Consider the following 18,312-nt stretch of genomic DNA (forward strand, 5'->3'; position numbering starts at 1 on the left):
GGTGGGGAAGGGGGGGGGGGGGGGGGGGGGGGGGGGGGGGGGTGGTGACTGGTAAGGTATGCATGATTGTTTGTGTGTGTGTGTGTGTATTTTATCCCTTAATTGAGTTAGGATGAGAATTTGATATTGGATAAGTTTGGTTCGTAGGCAATATTGATTGAGCAGAGATGGGTTCAGTGAAGAGGAAGTCAATAGAAGACCCGAGTGATACAAGTAGACCTGAAAAGCAGCTGAGAGAGGATAGTTTACTGGGTTTGGATGAGCAAGTGGCTTGTGTGCATGATGTTTCGTACCCGGAAGGCTATGTCCCTCATGCTCCAAGTTCAGCTAAGACTGAAGAAAGCTTAAAACCTGCAAAGGAGTTCCCTTTTACACTTGATCCTTTCCAATCCGAAGCAATTAAGTGCCTTAACAATGGTGAATCTGTCATGGTATGATTTCCTATGATCACAACATTTAGCTTCCCTTGGGTGCAGCTTGTTTATTGTGAAAGTTTTCATTTTTATGGGATCTTGTACTAAATTTGGTGATAGGTGTCAGCACACACATCAGCTGGTAAGACGGTTGTGGCTCTGTATGCAATTGCTATGTCATTGAAGAATAATCAGCGTGTGATTTACACTTCACCAATCAAAGCACTTAGTAATCAAAAGTACAGAGAGTTTAAAGAAGAGTTTTCTGATGTGGGATTGATGACTGGAGATGTAACCATTGAACCCAATGCTTCTTGCTTGGTATGTTTTGTTGCTCAAGTATGCTTGGTTATATATTCTGTATTTTATGGGCTTCTATGACTAGCATGTGCTCCAATCATAGGTAATGACCACAGAAATCTGGCGAAGCATGCAGTACAAGGGATCAGAGGTTACAAGGGAGGTGGCGTGGATTATTTTTGATGAGGTACACTACATGCGTGATAGAGAACGGGGTGTAGTTTGGGAGGAGAGTATTGTGATGGCTCCAAAGAATTCTCGATTTGTATTTCTCTCAGCTACTGTGCCTAATGCCAAGGAGTTTGCAGATTGGGTTGCGAAGGTGATTGTGTCTTTTTAAATTCTTCTTAGGGACAAAAACATTCAATTTTAGTGATATGCAATTTGACATGTTTAGATATTATTTTACTGTTTATTGTGATAATGGTATTAATCTTGGTTGTAAAAAATGCAGGTCCACCAGCAACCCTGTCATATTGTTTATACAGACTATCGACCTACACCTCTTCAGCACTACATGTTTCCTTCTGGTGGTGATGGTCTATACTTGGTGGTTGATGAAAAGGGAAAATTTCGTGAGGAAAGCTTCCAGAAAGCTTTAAATGCTCTTGTTCCTGCTAGTGAGGGGGGTCGAAAAAGGGAAAATGGAAAATGGCAGAAGGGTTTGGTTGTTGGTAAAGCGGGTGAGGATAGTGATATATTTAAAATGGTGAAAATGATTATTCAACGTCAATATGATCCCGTAATATGTTTTAGCTTCAGCAAAAGAGAATGTGAATTTCTTGCAATGCAGGTTTGTCTTTTCTGCTTTCACTTAATTGATAATCACAATTCCCATGAATCCTTAATTCCTTATAGTGTTAGCTCAACTGTCCACTTATTTTTAAGAAATAAATTACATCTTACACATAGGATTTACTAATTTACTTTAATTAAATGTGTTCCATGAATTTATTTATATTTTTTTGGTTGTTCAAATGATTAACCCTCTTTGGTTCCGGATTAAATGCTATTATTTTTTGAATATTTCTAGATGGCTAAAATGGATTTAAACAATGATGATGAGAAGGTGAACATTGAAAGTATATTTTGGAGTGCTATGGACATGTTGTCTGATGATGATAGAAAGCTACCACAAGTAAGTTGCTATCACATCTTCACATTAAGGGATGTGGTTGATGATACTATTATACATTTATACCTATTGACATATCTCAGGTTTCAAACATGCTACCCTTACTGAAACGTGGAATCGGTGTACATCATTCTGGGTTGCTTCCTATACTGAAAGAAGTGATTGAAATCCTATTCCAAGAAGGGTTTATTAAGGTTGGTGAAACTATTTAGAATTATGTATTTATGTTAGCTATTGTATTTTTTTCTTTCCCCGTTTTTTCTGTATCTATACTCGCTCTGAATGACATGGATTTATGTCAGTGGTCAGTATTGTCTTCTTTCTATTGGCTTCTCAGTTGTATGTTCACTGTGAGCAGACATCTAAAACTTATGTAACCCAACTTTTTTGGTGCATTCTTTGGAATATATAATAAGAGACTGAAGTCATGTGATTAAACACATCTATGGCATTGTTCTCATGTTTGTGGGAAAAGTCTTCTCATTCCATACTGACCATGATGATTAGTTTCCCCTTGTGATTTGTGAAACTATTCGAAGATCTTTACTTGAATTCATATATTGATAATTTTATTTTAGTGTTTGTTTGCCACAGAGACCTTTAGCATAGGGTTAAACATGCCTGCAAGAACTGTTGTCTTCTCAAATGTGCGCAAATTTGATGGAGATAAGTTTAGATGGATATCCAGTGGTGAATATATACAAATGAGTGGGCGTGCTGGTCGTCGAGGAATTGATGACCGGGGGATTTGCATCCTGATGGTTGATGAGAAGCTTGAACCTTCTACAGCTAAATTGATGCTAAAAGGAAGTGCTGATCCATTGAATAGGTATTGATTCTTGGTTGGACATTGCCGCAATCTTAACATCTTTAGTGCCTTTGTCTAATTTTTCCAGCAAGTCTGATATTTTACCTTTGTATTTGAGTTTCTACTTCTCTTCCTGTGATAAACCTTTTTTTTTTTTCTCGCTAGCCTTATTTAAGCTGCCAGACAGCCTAATTTTGTATTTTCAGGATTACATGTCTGATGTCTTGTTGTAAGCTCCCTCCTGTCTGTGTGCGTGTGAACTTATACTCATTGCTGATTTTTGCAGTGCTTTCCACCTTAGCTACAACATGCTGTTAAATCAGATACGATGTGAAGATGGTGATCCTGAAAATTTGCTTAGGAATTCATTTTATCAATTTCAGGCAGACCAAGCAATTCCTGATCTTCAGGTCAGTTGAGTGGTACTAATATTTCTTTTATTTTTTAATCTACTTTTGTTACATTTTGTAGCTGTGCTTGCAGAAGCAAGCAAAAATACTTGCAGAAGAGAGAGACTCAATTGTTCTTGAAGAAGAAGATAGCTTGGAGGATTATTACTCTCTGTTACAACAGCACAAGAGCCTAAAAAACGATGTTCGTGACATAGTCTTCTCTCCAAAGTATTGCTTACCTTTTCTGCAGCCTGGCAGGCTTGCAGGTGTATACTGTACAAATACAAATGAAAATGTTCCCTCCTTCTCCATTAAAGAAAACGTGACATGGGGAGTCATAATTAACTTTGAGATGGTAAAAGGCCTTTCTAAAGGTGAGATGAGTCCAATTTGATACGGGTTTCATTGGTTTTCAAGTTCTTATGCAGTTATTCTATGTTCATTCAGATGATGAAGATAAGAAACCAGAGGATGCCAACTACACAGTAGATATTCTTACTAGATGTATGGTGCATAAAGATGAACTTGGTAAAAAATCCACTAAAATTGTTCCCTTAAAGGATCCTGGGGAAGCTGCTGTTGTTTCTGTTCCATTATCCAAGGTAAGCTTTTTGGTACTACTATGCGGTATGTGGATTTCCTTATATGGAACCATTATATGTGGCATACCATTTACTTCTAGAAATGACTTCTAGTCCTATCTGGCAAATTGTTTATACCAGTAATAAGTTCAGCTTGCCTTAACTGTACCTGTACAAATGTAGTCCCTTAATCACTGTACCCTATATTTATCCTGAAACATATCTCAACAGATTGACAGTTTGAGTAGTGTTCGCCTGAAAATACCAAAGGACCTTATACCATTGGAAGCTCGAGCTCATACCTTGAAAAAGGTTTCTGAAGTTCTCTCTAGATATGCTAAAGAAGGTGGCATGCCTCTCTTACACCCAGAAGATGACATGAAGGTATTCATCCCAATCTTATGTTTTAGCAGTTTTAGAACTTTTGTCTTGGTTTTCATTCAAATGATTCAATTAACACATGTTCTTCAGGTTAAAAATAGCTCATACAGTAAGGCTGCACGCAGGATAGAGGCGTTGGAGAGCCAGTTTGAAAAGCATGACATATCAAAATCACCTATTATTGAGGAAAAGCTTAAAGTTTTGCACAAAAAGAAAGAGCTTACAGCCAGAATCAAATCAATCAAGAAATCATTGCGTTCATCCTCTGTCTTAGCTTTCAAAGATGAACTTAAAGCCAGGAAAAGAGTCCTCAGGAGACTTGGGTAATAAGATCACCACTCTAGTTTCTGTTGTCAATAGTCTATGTATCTTAATTCCTGCAAAAACTTTGAGCTGAAGTGAGGAAAAAAATGTGCCATAGTGTATGAATGCACAGGAGCAGAGAAATTAATTTGGGTTAACAGAATTAATAAACAGTGATACTTGAATGAAATTATGATGACATGGCACAATCTTATCCTCACTCCTAAGTATGGACAAGTCTGGAGAAAATCCTCTCCCTGTGGAAAGCATGCTCTAATTGTTTATATATTCTCTCTTCTAAAGATCATAAATATACTTATCTAACAGTCAAACATCTCCCCATCCTTTAATAGTGACAAATCTATCAATTGTATTTAGGTTCTTTGTTTCAGTCTTAATCTTGTTCTTCTCTTTATCTGATTTTTCTTGATATCTTTTATAGATTCACAACATTGGAGAACTCTTCACTTTTTTCTTCATATGGCATTCTCTTTTTGTAAACGATCCCTTCAAAGTGATTAAATGGTTTGTGAATGTACAGATACATCAGCAGAGATGATGTTGTAGAGTTGAAGGGGAAAGTAGCCTGTGAAATCAGCAGTGCGGATGAACTGACTCTGACTGAGCTTATGTTTAATGGTGTGTTCAAGGAAATTAAAGTAGAGGAGATGGTATCTCTGCTTTCTTGTTTTGTGTGGCAAGAGAAACTTCAGGATGCTCAAAAGCCCCGGGATGAGCTTGAGTTGCTGTTCACACAATTACAAGATGCAGCTTGGAAGGTCGCCAAAGTTCAGCTCGAGTGCAAGGTACTTCGTTTTTGCTGCTCTGCATTTCCATTTATTGGCCAAAACTCGATGATTATTATGATTTCCTTCGATGTGCTCTCTACTTCTGTTGATGCGAGAGCATGATCTTTTTCTGTTATGCTTATTACAGGTTCAAATAGATGTTGAGAACTTTGTGAGTTCTTTCCGACCTGACATCATGGAAGCTATCTATGCTTGGGCTAAGGGATCCAAATTTTACGAGATCATGGAATTCACTCAGGTCTTTGAAGGCAGTTTAATTAGGGCTATCAGGAGATTGGAGGAAGTTCTTCAACAACTAATACAAGCTGCACAATCTATCGGAGAAACCGAACTTGAATCCAAATTTGAAGATGCCGTTAGCAAGATCAAGAGGGATATCGTCTTTGCTGCATCGCTTTACTTGTAATACACATACTTAAAGCCTGTTCGGCAAATGTTGAACTAGTTGACGGAAATCCCTAATGGAGAAAACCCATCCTGCAACGGGATACCTACCAGAGGTGAGATCTCTCTGAAGGACAGACATGGAAATACTGGGTAAGCTAAAGATTTTTTGCATATTCCATGGCATCTCTCTTCACAGATTACTCAGCTCGGAATGAGACACAATTTACATGGCCATGGTGAGGCTTCCATTTTTGCCCTTTGGTACCAAAACACTAGGCTTACTTGATTGTTGTTATCAGATACATAAAATGATAGGAGCAATTTGTGTTATAACAGCAAGTAGTGTCAATTTTGTGGACTATGACATGGATGGAATATTTAGATTACAATCATGTATACAATTTTTTTCCTTATTTATGGGAAGAAAGTTTGCAGTTGCTACTCGAAGTTGCATTTTGGGTGAAGCCGACAACCAAAAAGGTAAATAGACAGCTCCTACAGAAAGTCAAATTTGAAACCGTGTATTACCAAATCACTTGAAAGTCAAATTTGAAACCGTGTATTACCAAATCACTTGTCTGACTAACTTAGTTGAAGTTATTTTCATTACTTCAGTTTTCTGTTTCTAATTTACTAGAATGGTGTTTAAGTGGATCATGTATATGTGGTGATGATTATTGATTGTGAAAATTAATGATATGAAAAGTATCAAAGATCAGGAGATGCTTTGCCACAGATCAGCAAAATATGAAGCCACAAAAAGTAAAAGAAAAGCCTCATAATTCTATAAAAAATAACAAAGTGTAATAATTGGAATACAATGTGTACATATGAGCATAGATCATGAGATAGTTTGCCAGAGATCAGCAAAATATGAAGCCCACAAAATTTCAGCTAATATAATCAATGAAGAAGCTGCAGTTATCACACTTGCAAACTGGAAGGAACGGCTGCCAGCATTCGATTCAGAACCTGAAGAAAACATGCATTCAAGAATCAAGAACCAAGTATATACTAAAACATATATGTATATAACATGTTTGTTTCATAGTATAATTGTCTAGAGTCTAGACCAATGACATGCATGCATGCATACCCTGAAAGCCCGGCATATAGGCTTCCAAAGCCACAAATAATGGAGGCAACTTCAGTCAAGTTGATCAAGTTGTTGACTTAACAACCATAATGTTACAAGTTTGACTCCCAGCGGGAGCAGTCTATTGCCTTCTTTATTTGAGGCAGTCAACTATGAGTAATCTCATATTACCTCTTTATTTGAAGCAGTCAACTATGAGTAATCTCAGATTACCTCCTTGTGACTGATCTGGTTAATTTGCCTCCTTGTGGCCTCTTGCCGGCTAAGGCCACAAAGCGAGATTTATCTAGTTCAAACCTTGTCACTCAAAAAGGGGCGAATTTCTAGAGCAACTCTAGTCAACAACAACAATTTTATAAGTTTGACTCCCAGCAGGAGCGGCCTATTAGTTTGAGGCAGTCAACTATGGGTAATCTAGGCTGATTTACCTCGTGGCCTCTTACCAGCTAAGGTCACAAAGTAGGGTTTACCTAGTACACACCTTGTCCCTTAAAGCGGCAGGTTTCTAGAGCAACTCCACAGTCAATTAAGTTGGTCAGACTGTTGCAACCCTATGGTCCTTTGCCAGTCAGAGTAACGAGACGGGAATTACCAAGAAAGAAGTATATATACATACATACCTTGAACACATCCAATGTAGTTAACACGCTGGCCACATCTAGCCGGCAACATCTGAGCCTGGTTGATATCAATCCCAGCCTTCTGAGCTTCATTGCTGCCACGAACACTGACCATTTCACACAGGCACTCCGGCATGTTCTTTATCACATCCTTCAACGGGTCACAGCAGCTACTCGGCGGGTCTCGGCTCCCATTCAGATACTGCATGCAAGGCATCAGCTTGTTTATGCACTTCTGGTTCTGAGCTTCACTTTCCACACCTAACCCACAAACCACAATCACAGCCACGCCAAAAACGCCCCAAAAACACCCCATTTTTCTCATCCTCAATAATAACGTTTCAGAAGCTAGCTAGTAGATAGTGGGATATGATGATAATCCGCATAAAATGGAGTGGGGTTTATATATGGAGGGGTGGATTTGACTTTGATGGTTAAGAGTTGGTGATCTAACTTTACAAACGTTGCTTGGTGTTTTATGATGACTTCTGTGGGTTGCTGAGATGGCGGTGTAAATTGACAGTTGGATAAGTTGAGCTACTTTATATCACAAACTATCCAACCATATATGGCTGCCTTTTCCATTTAGGTGTTCTTTGACTTTCTTTTTTTTAAAAGGTATTTAATAAGAGACTTATTGATTGTAACAACTTCTTAATAAAGATTAAAATTTTGTTAAGAAATACAAATAACAATTTTATTACATTTTGGGGTGAATGTTCAAAAATCTCATTCAAGATGCAATGCGGTAAGTGATAAGTGTTTAGTTAAGAAATACAAATAACAATTTTATCAGTCAATTTTGACTTATTTGACCACTAATAACTATTTGACTTAAAAAATCAATATAAAGGTTTAGTTAATCAGCTTTTTGTAACTCAAAAATGCTTTTTGTAATAACTTTTTCAATTAACTTTTTGAGGGAAAAAAATTGTACCAAACAGCTATCAACTAACAGTTAATTTACTAAACATTTTTCTACAATCAGTTAATGTTATCAACTAGTCATACCCTCTAACTCAATCAGCTAACAACAAAGGTAACAGTCATTTACCGAACACGGGCATAGTCTTCAAGATACTTGTGAGCGAGAAATGGAAGTGCGAGCATTAATAGAGAGCAAACGTGATGTTACAAATTCTTGGACAATTGTTGACGACTATTCAATGTAATTATTAAATGGCATAATGCGTGTTTCTCAAATATGACATAATAATGTGTTTCTCGAATGAGAAGAGTGGTTATTCATATACTTAGTGTTCTTTTCGATTATACCCTCTTATTGATTATGATAAAATAAAATGAGAAGAGTGGTTATTTCACATTGATGTGGTAAATGCGATGATTTTCACGAATGTGTACAAGTGACGAGGTCGGATCAGAATAGAGATCCATTCTTAATCTACTTGTTAGTTTAAATTATGAGTTCGGATAATGACGTGAGGTCAGAAGGTCTCGAGCTATATTTTACTAGGTAAAAAATGTCAAAAATTTTCCTCTATCGCTATAAATGCGATATTTATAGGAAGGAATAGGAGGCACATGCCGAACTCCTGGCACATTCAACATGTTTCACCCATGTAATGGGCGAGATCAGAAGTAATACCTTACCAACCACTTGTACTACGATTCCTACACTGAGCACCCACCAGAATGGGATTGAGTTGAAGCGCGTAGCCTAGGTCTAAACCCTCAAGGGGGTCCTATTCAAGATGGCCATCTCGATCTGAACTAATTAGGTTGGCCTTCAAGTAGAGCAAGGTCATTGCAACTTTCAATCGGCTCGGCTAAAGGTTTAGGTATGGTATGTTGAGATCCTGGTCAGTGAAGGTCGGGAAATAATTTCTCTTGATGTCCCGACCAGATACCGAGTAGGTGTACAATATGAGGGGTGATATACCCAAAGTATATTCCCCATCACACATCATTAGTGTTCTTACCAATTATACCCTCTTATTGATTATGATAAAATAGTATCAAGACCTCTACTTGCATGTTTTATAGTATCAAAAGATTATCCTTCAATGGTCAGCCCATTTAATACCATATTATTTGACCCAATTATAAGGACTCCAAACCCATTTAAGCCTGACAAGCCCAATGCCAAGGCACCAAAATCAACCAGCCCAAATCTCCAACCTTTTACTATTCCTTTTTGTCATTTTCTTGATCAAAACAAGAGCAAGTAAAATGAACACAAGTGTGAACTCGCCGAAAGGCTAAACCCAGAAAATTCAACGCATACATCTGAACCTAACGCCACACACCATGGATGATGTTGACAATACACACATGTATCACCACACCAACGTTAAAAACACCTTAAAAGTGACGCCACACAAAGAACAAGTCAGACTCAAACAAACCTCATATTACAAACACAATTTTTCCATTCATACACGTGATAATTACTGATAAGACCCCAGTGGAAAAATGCAAGGCTATGCCTATCTACTTACTATACTATTTATATATACACAGAAGCCACCTATTATGATGACACGGTTTTATTATATGAAGAAAAAAAAAACAAAAGCTTACAAAAATCCCGAAAAAATTTAAAATAAATAAAGACAGAGAGTATCTGTTCACCTCCACATTAGAGGCGGTAGGTAGTCCACGCTTTCTTCTCCATAACTAACTCGAGTCCAGACAAGCAAAACGTACAGAAACCATGAAAACAAAGACACTACTAGGATAGGGATAGGAGTTCTTATCTTTAGTGCAGACTTGTGTGTCTTGCCCGCGATCTGATCTTTCTTCCCACCACCACCACACGGTAAGTTAACTAACAAAATCGGCCCTTTCAGCATGAGTTATGTGTCAGGCTCAACAACGCTTGCAGTCAAAATAAAAATCACGAGGGGGGTATGTCCTCCCGGTACCCCGTGTTATTACTTTGTCTTCGGAAGAGTGAGGGGGTAGGAAGGTGTCATGCCTGTTCCTCGGTGATGTTTGGAGCAGCATCGGAAACTGGCTTGCCTAGTTTAACGTCCTTGGCAGGGAGCTTAATCTTAGGTGAAAGCATCTTGGCTTCTTCATTCGAGTAAATGTAGATTTTTCGGACCATGCAGCAGAATTCACTATACAATAGAATAACGCAATGGTTAGCAACTCAGCAAAAACCGCATGATTATACTTGTCTAACAAAAATATATATATAGGCCAACGACCTTGTGGTCTAGTGGCTCCGGTTGCACCCCCACATGGTGGGGGGGGGGGGATTCGAACCTCAGTGGAGGCGATATTAGCTCTTTGTGCTTCATTTGGTTGAAAAAGTAGTTATGAACAGATACTACATTGTAACAGAGTCAACTGTACTCAAGAAATATATATATATATATATATATATATAGAGAGAGAGAGAGAGAGAAAAGTGAATGGACTCAACTGCCATGGGTCGTCTCCAACCATCATCATGTCATCCTCATCGTCTGTGTACACAACCTGCCATTTCTTGACTGATCCACACAGTTCACCTTCAATCTCAAACATCGCTTCCAGTTTCTTGAGCAAATCTTCATACCCATCAAACCCTGCAAGATCTACTGCTCTCCCAACTGCCTTTCCTTGCATGTGGACCTACGATTACCCGGAAAAATAAATAAGTTGGCTGCACCCTTTTGAAGGAGAAAATTTTGAGCACAAAACATTACACAAAGGTTATTCAAGATCTTAGAGAAACAGAACTTTTTGGATAGAAGGCATTGTGTACACAACCATCCACTCAACCACTCAATGAAACGATTGAATTTATAGTGGGTAGTGGGTACAGTACCTTAGTGCAGCTCCTAATCTGCTTGCTTTGTGATTCATGGGTGGATCTCAGTGATGATCTTTCAGGATCGATGTCAGATTGAGTAGGGTCTGATGGATCAGAATGTTGGTCAGATTCAGTATCAAAAGGTGGATTAGGATGACTCTCCACCACAGCCGGAGGTGCAGCCACAGGTGAGGTATCTTCAACCGTTGAATGGTCCAGCAACTCAATTCCAAATAACCTGTAGCCATTTGCCTGTCTCTTTTCAGCAACCGGTGCAGTTGAGTCTGTTTTGGATTGATTAGACCAGTACATTGATTTAGCGGAAACAGAAGGCAGGGAATCATTCTCTCCGTAACCCAGGTTGTTGTTAGCCTTCGAATCAGAAGAGAGTTTTACTGATAGATAAGGGTCCATTGCATGGGATGGATCAATGTGCGAGAACGATGAGGGAGAATCAACAGTTGGTTTCCACATGCCTATTTATTTGCAGGAAGAGGGTTACAGGTTACAAGAATAAGATATTATAGTAATACACTAAGCAAATACAAAGGTACTTTTAAAAAAAAAAAAAAAAAAAAAAAAAAAAAGTAAAACCTTGGGCGGGAAATTCTTGTGTATTTGAAGCTAAAATTGTCTGGCGTGCCCGTTTATTCCTTTGTGGAGGTTGGGGATTTTGTGGTGGTGTTGCAACAAGTGGTTCAATATCCCATGGCGATACCCTATCAGGACGGTAAATTGAAGATGGCTCATCCCATTGAACCTGAACAAATCAAGGCAGAAAACATGGCTGTCAGATTAGATATTATCCCCAATTAAAAAGAACCGATAATAAAACAATAATTCTGAATAGCACAAAAGAGAACAAGCACACGCGTCTTTGAAAAGCAATCAATGTAAATCAGTGATACTCATTTCCCAAGCAAATAGAAATAACAAAGCACACATATAATGGCCACGACATGAGGATGAAATAATTGGAGAAACATGATTGTAAGTATAATCACCTTCAGATTTCTCCATTTAGAATTGGGCCATCTACACGATTTATTATCTCCAACGCCAATGATGGTCCCACTAAACCTGTAGAAGAATGTTAATACCCATGATCTATTTATTTGAGCTACTCCAGCAATCTAAGCAAATTTCAGCTAAGCCATATCCTCATAGACCTAAAACAATCATGTTATGAAAATACCTTCTTTCCGGGACTTCTTCACCCTCAAACCTCATCTTAAACCTCATTCCAACAGAAAACTTGTGATCTTGTGCTTCAAGATATCTGTTCACACTCACAACGAACTCAGCTCGGCTTGTCCTGGACATCAGGCATTTAGTTGTTTAATACAAAAAAATGACAAAGCAAAATTGACAAATACAAAAATTACACACAGCACAACCTTGGCTTGTAAAAAACAGAGAAAAAAGTCCCTGTTGTGATGGCGTGTTTAGCAGTAGCGAGAACTCCCAGATGCATGCTGTGACTTGATATAACAGAAGATGGCATATTGTTTAGTTGTCTCATGAGCCTCCTAACCCCAACTCGGAGCTCCCCATTTTCACCCCTGCATTCATAAAAATTACATCCTGTAAAAGTCGGGAATGATATACCCTGACTTGGGAAACAAGGGCATCTAAAAAGGCAAAACACTTTGTGATTTCCCATAACAAAAAGGTTAGATATGAAACTTGCCTGAGGAAGATGAATGCATCTCCGGCAACTAATTTCTTTGCACTTACAAAAACACTCCAACCAGTTGTGAGTAAGTGACGCCTAGGTTGACCTGAAAATTAGCTGTTGTCAATACAATTTATTGCAAACAACATAATAAAAAGGCATGCTAACTAAGGGATCGGTATTTCGTGAAGTACTTGTCAAGTAAAAAGATTGAGTAATGATAGAAAAGCATAATTCAAAAGCAAAAGTTACCGCGAAAGATGTGACGAAAATGCCACTGACTGCCATGAAGATCAGTAGCAACCAACTCCTGCCATGGTGGTTGTTGAGTCATATCCTGCACACCAAACATAAAGTTAAAATCAACTAGGAGAAGAATGATTAAAGGCTTAAGGGAATTGCAAAAAGAATATAATGAATACCAATGGGGGCAAACATTCGTCCGCATGTCTCCTAAGAACAGAGAACCCACCATGGGTGCTTGTGTCAGAAGCAGTAAGTGTCTTGCAAAATGAATGGACATTATATTGTTGAGGTTCAGGGAGAGGAGGATCAGGACTCGTGATCTCACTTTGCTGCTTCCACAAAAAGGAATAAAGTAAACATAATATCAAGAAAAATTTCTACAATATTATATGGAATAGATATAAGGGTCAACCCACACAAGTACAAAAGTTTAAATTTTCAAAGGGAGTTAAAACTTACATCTGGTTCAGGAAGCAAAGTTATTTGTGCATACACCTCATCTGTATCTGGTTCAGCCTACAGCACAAGCAGAGGTACTGCATTTAATTCAAACACAGGCGAAGGCTATTTATAACCAAATGTGTGAAGTAAACTTACCTGAAGATGAACATTCAGAACTCTGCACAGAATTTTATCTGGTAAATCGAACGAAGGAAGCTGCTGGTCTACTCCCTGATGGGTAGATGCTTCAAGCTGCAACAGAATGAAATAAAAAGAGGGACACAATGACTTCAATAATCTTCTACATCATAAAAATCTTGTAATAATGGGGGAAAAGAAAAACATAAACAACCCCAGAACCACATCTAGGTGACTAAAGAAATGTATTCAGGCGAATATTACCTGTTCCATGTGACCTTGCGGAAAATAATAAACTCTTTCCCCTTCACGAGGAACCGTCACAAGTGGTCCAGCACAGGCATGCCACAGCTCCTTGTATAAAGGATCATTAGACCCTATAGCAAAAACTCAACTAGTGTTACTCAAGGGGGTAGAGGGGAATGCAGGGAAAAGAGGAAGGAAGTAGACAAGCAACTTGTCAATATGAATCCGTATAAAATTACATACAAAGTTTAAAAAGTCTTTTGACCAGAAGATAGAACACCAACCTGGATGAGGCCCTCCATTAAAATGATTTGCAGCAATGTGTGCCATCATAAAACTTACTTGAACTGTTGAACTTTTTTGTGTAATAATCTCACAATTACTCAATTAGATAGCGAACCCTCTCTTGAACCTAATTTAAATGCTTCTGTTATGCCAAACAAGAAGAATCAGATCCAACTACTGAAACTGAGACTAAAAATAGTCATTATAATCAATTAAAGAAACTAGTAAATGAACTGTATGGCATCTTAAAATCCCAATACTACAAGCTCACAATAAATGGATTTCTCAAAAAGCACAAAACTTTGCCAAGTTCAAAGATGTATAATTATGTCATAAACTTAAATTCATCCATTACTGGAATGTCTACTAAGTAAACCAGACTAATTTCTTATTACAAACCAAAATAATTTCTTCAACTCACTACTAGATTACAGTTTGTGACCTATAATTTCACCACATCTACAAATTACCCAAACTTAGATGAGTATCAAAGAGCAACCTCTACTTCAGTTGTAACACGATGAAATCTCCAAACATATTTCAGGCTGAATCGTCACAATTTTCCCGCGACATTTTGGCCAGAAAAGATGGTAGCAGCTATTTGACAAGTTCTAGGTCGTTGTGTGTGAAAGAGGAGAACTGATTTTACGCTATAATTTAATCAAAAAAAACATTTTTTTTTAACATAAAGAAACTGTGCAAAAATCATTCAGGAAGAAGAAAACACAACAAATATGAAAGAAGTTAAATTCTCAGCAAACGAATCACCAAATCATAAGATCGAAGCAAGAAACAGCCAAAACAGATCCACCCAATCCAGGGAGCTAGAATTAACCATCACACAAAACCCAGAAGCTCAACGGCTTTCACAGCAAAGGAGCAGCTAAATTAAGCAATAAGCGCAGCCAGAGAAGAAAATCCAAAATCGAGACCAAACACAAAGGGGAAAATTCCCAAAAAAAATCAAAACTTTACCTTAAATATTCAAACGAATTGCAATATTCCCCAGCACAACCTTGGAACAATCCGTCATTTCCACACCCCCGATACACCACACCAAACCCAGCACCCTCAGTTGACCGATCAACCAATTAGGGTTTTCGCCGAAGTCCAAGCTGAAAAAAAAAAAAGATAGAGAGAGAAAGAGAGAGAGATCGGAGACGGTCTTTGCCTGGTGGGAGCCGACAGTAGTTTACAATTTCTCTCTCATAATATGCGTGTATATATTCATTGTATCCATCTGTTTCTCTCTCCATACACTGACTTTGAATATTTATTTCCCAAAAATTAAAAATTAAACCTTCAATTTTTCTTTGTTGTATGTTGGACTGTGTGGAGCAGTGGCGTCAAACAGGATAGACTTTGGACTGCAGCGAGACAGGGGTTGGCAGAGCCAGCAGTGCGGGGATGTGGGGTATCTCCCCCCCCACCCCCCCACCCCCACCAGAGCGTAGAATAATGAGTGCCCTGGAATGCCAACAGGTTCCCGGTCCACTGTCCACGCGCGCGTGTCGCCACAATATTCCCACCAGGATACACAATTCCTTGGGGTGCTGCCCTGCCATGGAGATTCCTTCCATATTTAAGCTCTCTTTTCCACTTGCATTATCTCACTAATTAGAGGAAGAGTTCAAATTTTTTTTTTGTCCCAAATTTATAATTGTCAGTCTATTTTTAATTTTTTTAATCAGAATATTCACATTTTGTTCTAATATTCTCGTGGAATTATCATTTTTATCTTCTGTCAACAAACTCGTTGAAGTGTAGTAAAATACAAAGATATTTTGATCAATTTTATTCAAAGTGAGTTGACTCTGTTATATTTTTTATATTTATTTTTTATTTTGTGAAAAAAATCATAATTGAAAATCGAAATGACTTTGTATTTAACAGCATTAAAACTATTTTGTTGATAGATAGACCAAAAATAGTCATACCACGATAATACTAATACCTAATGTTAATATTCTAATAAAAATGACTAAAAAGGGACTGTCACATATAACTCTATTACCAAAATGAAATTAACTCTAATATCAACTTACCAAGTAATGTAGAATAGAATCTCAATTTAAACAAGTTCTAATTGGATGAGGATCAAACCTTAAACTTTCTTAATGAAAAGAATAGTGATGTCGTATTTAACTTTTCAATCACGATATAATTTAGCATATTTCACAAATAATATTGCATGTTTGCATCGGAATTATATAATTATACTTTTGATTGAACTGGTAATAGATTGGCTCATGAAATTCAAATGAATTGTCAAATATGACGCATTTATAGAAATGCAATACGTTTGCTGATTTGATGACAACATATGTGAATGACATAATTTTGGCATTTGACGACATGGATCTCCTCTTAAGTCATAACAATGAGTGATTCTCCTGTGATACACTCAAACATATTCTTATTCGTGGGACAAGTCGGATCAACATGAAAATGTAATACTTATACTAATCATAAATAAAGTGTTTGTTATTTATAAGAGAAATTGTAATATTTTCAAATAAAATTGTAAAAGTATTACATTTTTTCTTCAAAAGTATTATTTCGTATATTTTCTCTTATAAGTAATAAATATTTTATTCCTAATCAGTATAACATTTTTCAGTATAAGTATTACATTTTTTAATATTATTCCGACCCGGTTCACATATAAGAATCTGTAAGACGGTCTCACACAAGTTTTTGTTTTTTATAATAAATCATATTATAGTAGCACAATCACGTTTTGTCTATTTTTTTAATTATTCTGTTATATCTTTTAAAAAATAAAGTCGGGATAATTTTATGGTTCAACAATGTAAACAAAAATAAAATGGTAAAGATTTGTTTTATACATATTTTGATTTACAGGATCAAATCATCAAGAAAATGTATAAAGATACATTAAAATATGTAATAAATTCAATAGTATAATTCTGATGTCATGAGTACTTTGTGTTTAATAAAGTTATATTCTTACACTTTTGTGTCTTTGATTAAAAAACATACAATTTTATTACATATATAAGTATATTACATTATTACATGTATCCCAATATATAAAAGTTCTTTAAATTTGTCCATATAAACTAGTTTAAATGGTTCACTGCCTATCATAAAATCAACACTTCACTTATAAACAAACACAAGTTGATATAAATTGTCATCGCTACTTAAAATATGTTAGAGTTACAATACAAGTACCGCGTTAGCGTAACTTACTTACTCAGTAAACGCATACTTTTCATGCACCTGCATAGCATATTATCTAAACTCATTTCTTTTTTCTTTCTTTCTTTCTTTCTTGTTATTCTCCTTCTTGGTGTAACAAAAACCCAACTAAGTGGTTGGCTTTTTGCCTTAAGAGTTAGTGACATTACTTAATTTTATTATTAGTACAACTCGGAAGTGTATGCCTCATTAATAGAATGTTAATTATTCTACTCCATAGTGCAGTGCAGTTGCACTTGCTTTGATTATTGGTGTAGATGGTATTTTACATTATTGCCCCTGGGCATTAATGGACCTTTCGCATCAATATTTTTCTTACAATCATATTTATTTTCCAGTGGTTCACACTCAATTAGGGTAAAAATACAATAGTTAGAGATTTCGTTAAGATTGAAGCTAGTGATTATATCAATTAAACCTACTTGTAAAAGATCATGGCATATATACTGTAAAAACGATTAATTGTTGCAATTAGAGTTGAAAATGGAAGAGAATTAGTGATTGTCAAACTAGCGACCATTCTAATCGCCTAACAAGCATGTGCCTACTGAACACATTGCGTGCTGCTGAATTGTGTAATTTACCTCTCAAATCCACAACCAATCTTCTTCAAAGTAAACTTCTCATCTCTATATTTCATATATCAATTTCACCCGAATCACAATTATTCATTGATAGATCTATGTCAAGTCAAATAATTTTGTCTAATTTTTTATAATAATAGAAAAATACTTTAAACATGGTGAACTCACTCATCACATGAAAATGACTTTTACCAACCCCAATTCGATTTTTGGAATTTTGCAGATTATTAAAAGAGTTAATACCATTTTTGTCATGGATTTATAGGTGACAATCTAATTTTAGTTTTTTTTTTTATTAAAACATTCTCATTTGGTCATAGTTTTATTGTTGAATAATCAATTTTAGTCTTCCAGCAACAAAATTGTTGAAATATCGTTAAATATAAAGACATTTCAATCTTTTTTATACAAAGTATGTTGAACCGCTATATTCTTTATGTTTATTTTTTAAAAAATATTCATAATTGAAGACCAAAATATCATT

General features: G+C 36.7%; 3 protein-coding genes across 4 annotated transcripts in view; 1 reads left to right on the top strand and 2 right to left on the bottom strand.

Moving 5' to 3' along the window:
* The window catches only part of LOC116029263 (DExH-box ATP-dependent RNA helicase DExH9), a 7,461-nt gene extending 1,382 nt beyond the window's left edge, over positions 1–6,079 (top strand). The window contains exons 2-15 of one of the 2 annotated variants that reach the window (XM_031271181.1): positions 148–431; positions 534–734; positions 817–1,035; positions 1,168–1,506; positions 1,747–1,851; positions 1,932–2,042; positions 2,427–2,677; positions 2,943–3,066; positions 3,140–3,422; positions 3,496–3,650; positions 3,861–4,013; positions 4,101–4,333; positions 4,855–5,119; positions 5,250–5,528. In XM_031271181.1, the coding sequence (XP_031127041.1) occupies positions 168–431; positions 534–734; positions 817–1,035; positions 1,168–1,506; positions 1,747–1,851; positions 1,932–2,042; positions 2,427–2,677; positions 2,943–3,066; positions 3,140–3,422; positions 3,496–3,650; positions 3,861–4,013; positions 4,101–4,333; positions 4,855–5,119; positions 5,250–5,528 (2,982 nt within the window). In that variant the 5' untranslated portion in view covers positions 148–167. Of the gene's footprint in view, positions 1–147; positions 432–533; positions 735–816; positions 1,036–1,167; positions 1,507–1,746; positions 1,852–1,931; positions 2,043–2,426; positions 2,678–2,942; positions 3,067–3,139; positions 3,423–3,495; positions 3,651–3,860; positions 4,014–4,100; positions 4,334–4,854; positions 5,120–5,249 lie in introns of those variants that run through there. The other variant, XM_031271182.1, reaches the window with a different exon arrangement.
* A 193-nt stretch (positions 6,080–6,272) lies between these two features.
* LOC116029264 (lipid transfer-like protein VAS) lies at positions 6,273–7,880 on the bottom strand. Its single transcript, XM_031271183.1, has 2 exons — positions 7,226–7,880; positions 6,273–6,481 (listed from the first exon to the last, which is right to left on the bottom strand). Exons 1-2 carry the CDS (start codon positions 7,548–7,550, stop codon positions 6,351–6,353), a joined length of 456 nt encoding a protein of 151 aa, XP_031127043.1. The 5' UTR covers positions 7,551–7,880; the 3' UTR covers positions 6,273–6,350.
* Positions 7,881–9,575: 1,695 nt separating this feature from the next.
* On the bottom strand, positions 9,576–15,250 carry LOC116029280 (auxin response factor 1-like). The gene is made up of 15 exons (XM_031271202.1): positions 14,995–15,250; positions 14,019–14,161; positions 13,753–13,865; positions 13,507–13,602; positions 13,369–13,425; positions 13,086–13,238; positions 12,916–13,000; positions 12,679–12,769; positions 12,386–12,550; positions 12,184–12,303; positions 11,993–12,068; positions 11,583–11,748; positions 11,004–11,464; positions 10,617–10,807; positions 9,576–10,308 (listed from the first exon to the last, which is right to left on the bottom strand). The coding sequence occupies exons 2-15, from the start codon at positions 14,065–14,067 to the stop codon at positions 10,158–10,160; spliced, it is 1,974 nt and encodes a 657-aa protein (XP_031127062.1). The 5' UTR covers positions 14,068–14,161; positions 14,995–15,250; the 3' UTR covers positions 9,576–10,157.
* Positions 15,251–18,312: the final 3,062 nt, after the last annotated feature.

The sequence above is a fragment of the Ipomoea triloba genome, chromosome 9, assembly GCF_003576645.1.
Source record: "Ipomoea triloba cultivar NCNSP0323 chromosome 9, ASM357664v1".
Taxonomy (NCBI): domain Eukaryota; kingdom Viridiplantae; phylum Streptophyta; class Magnoliopsida; order Solanales; family Convolvulaceae; genus Ipomoea; species Ipomoea triloba.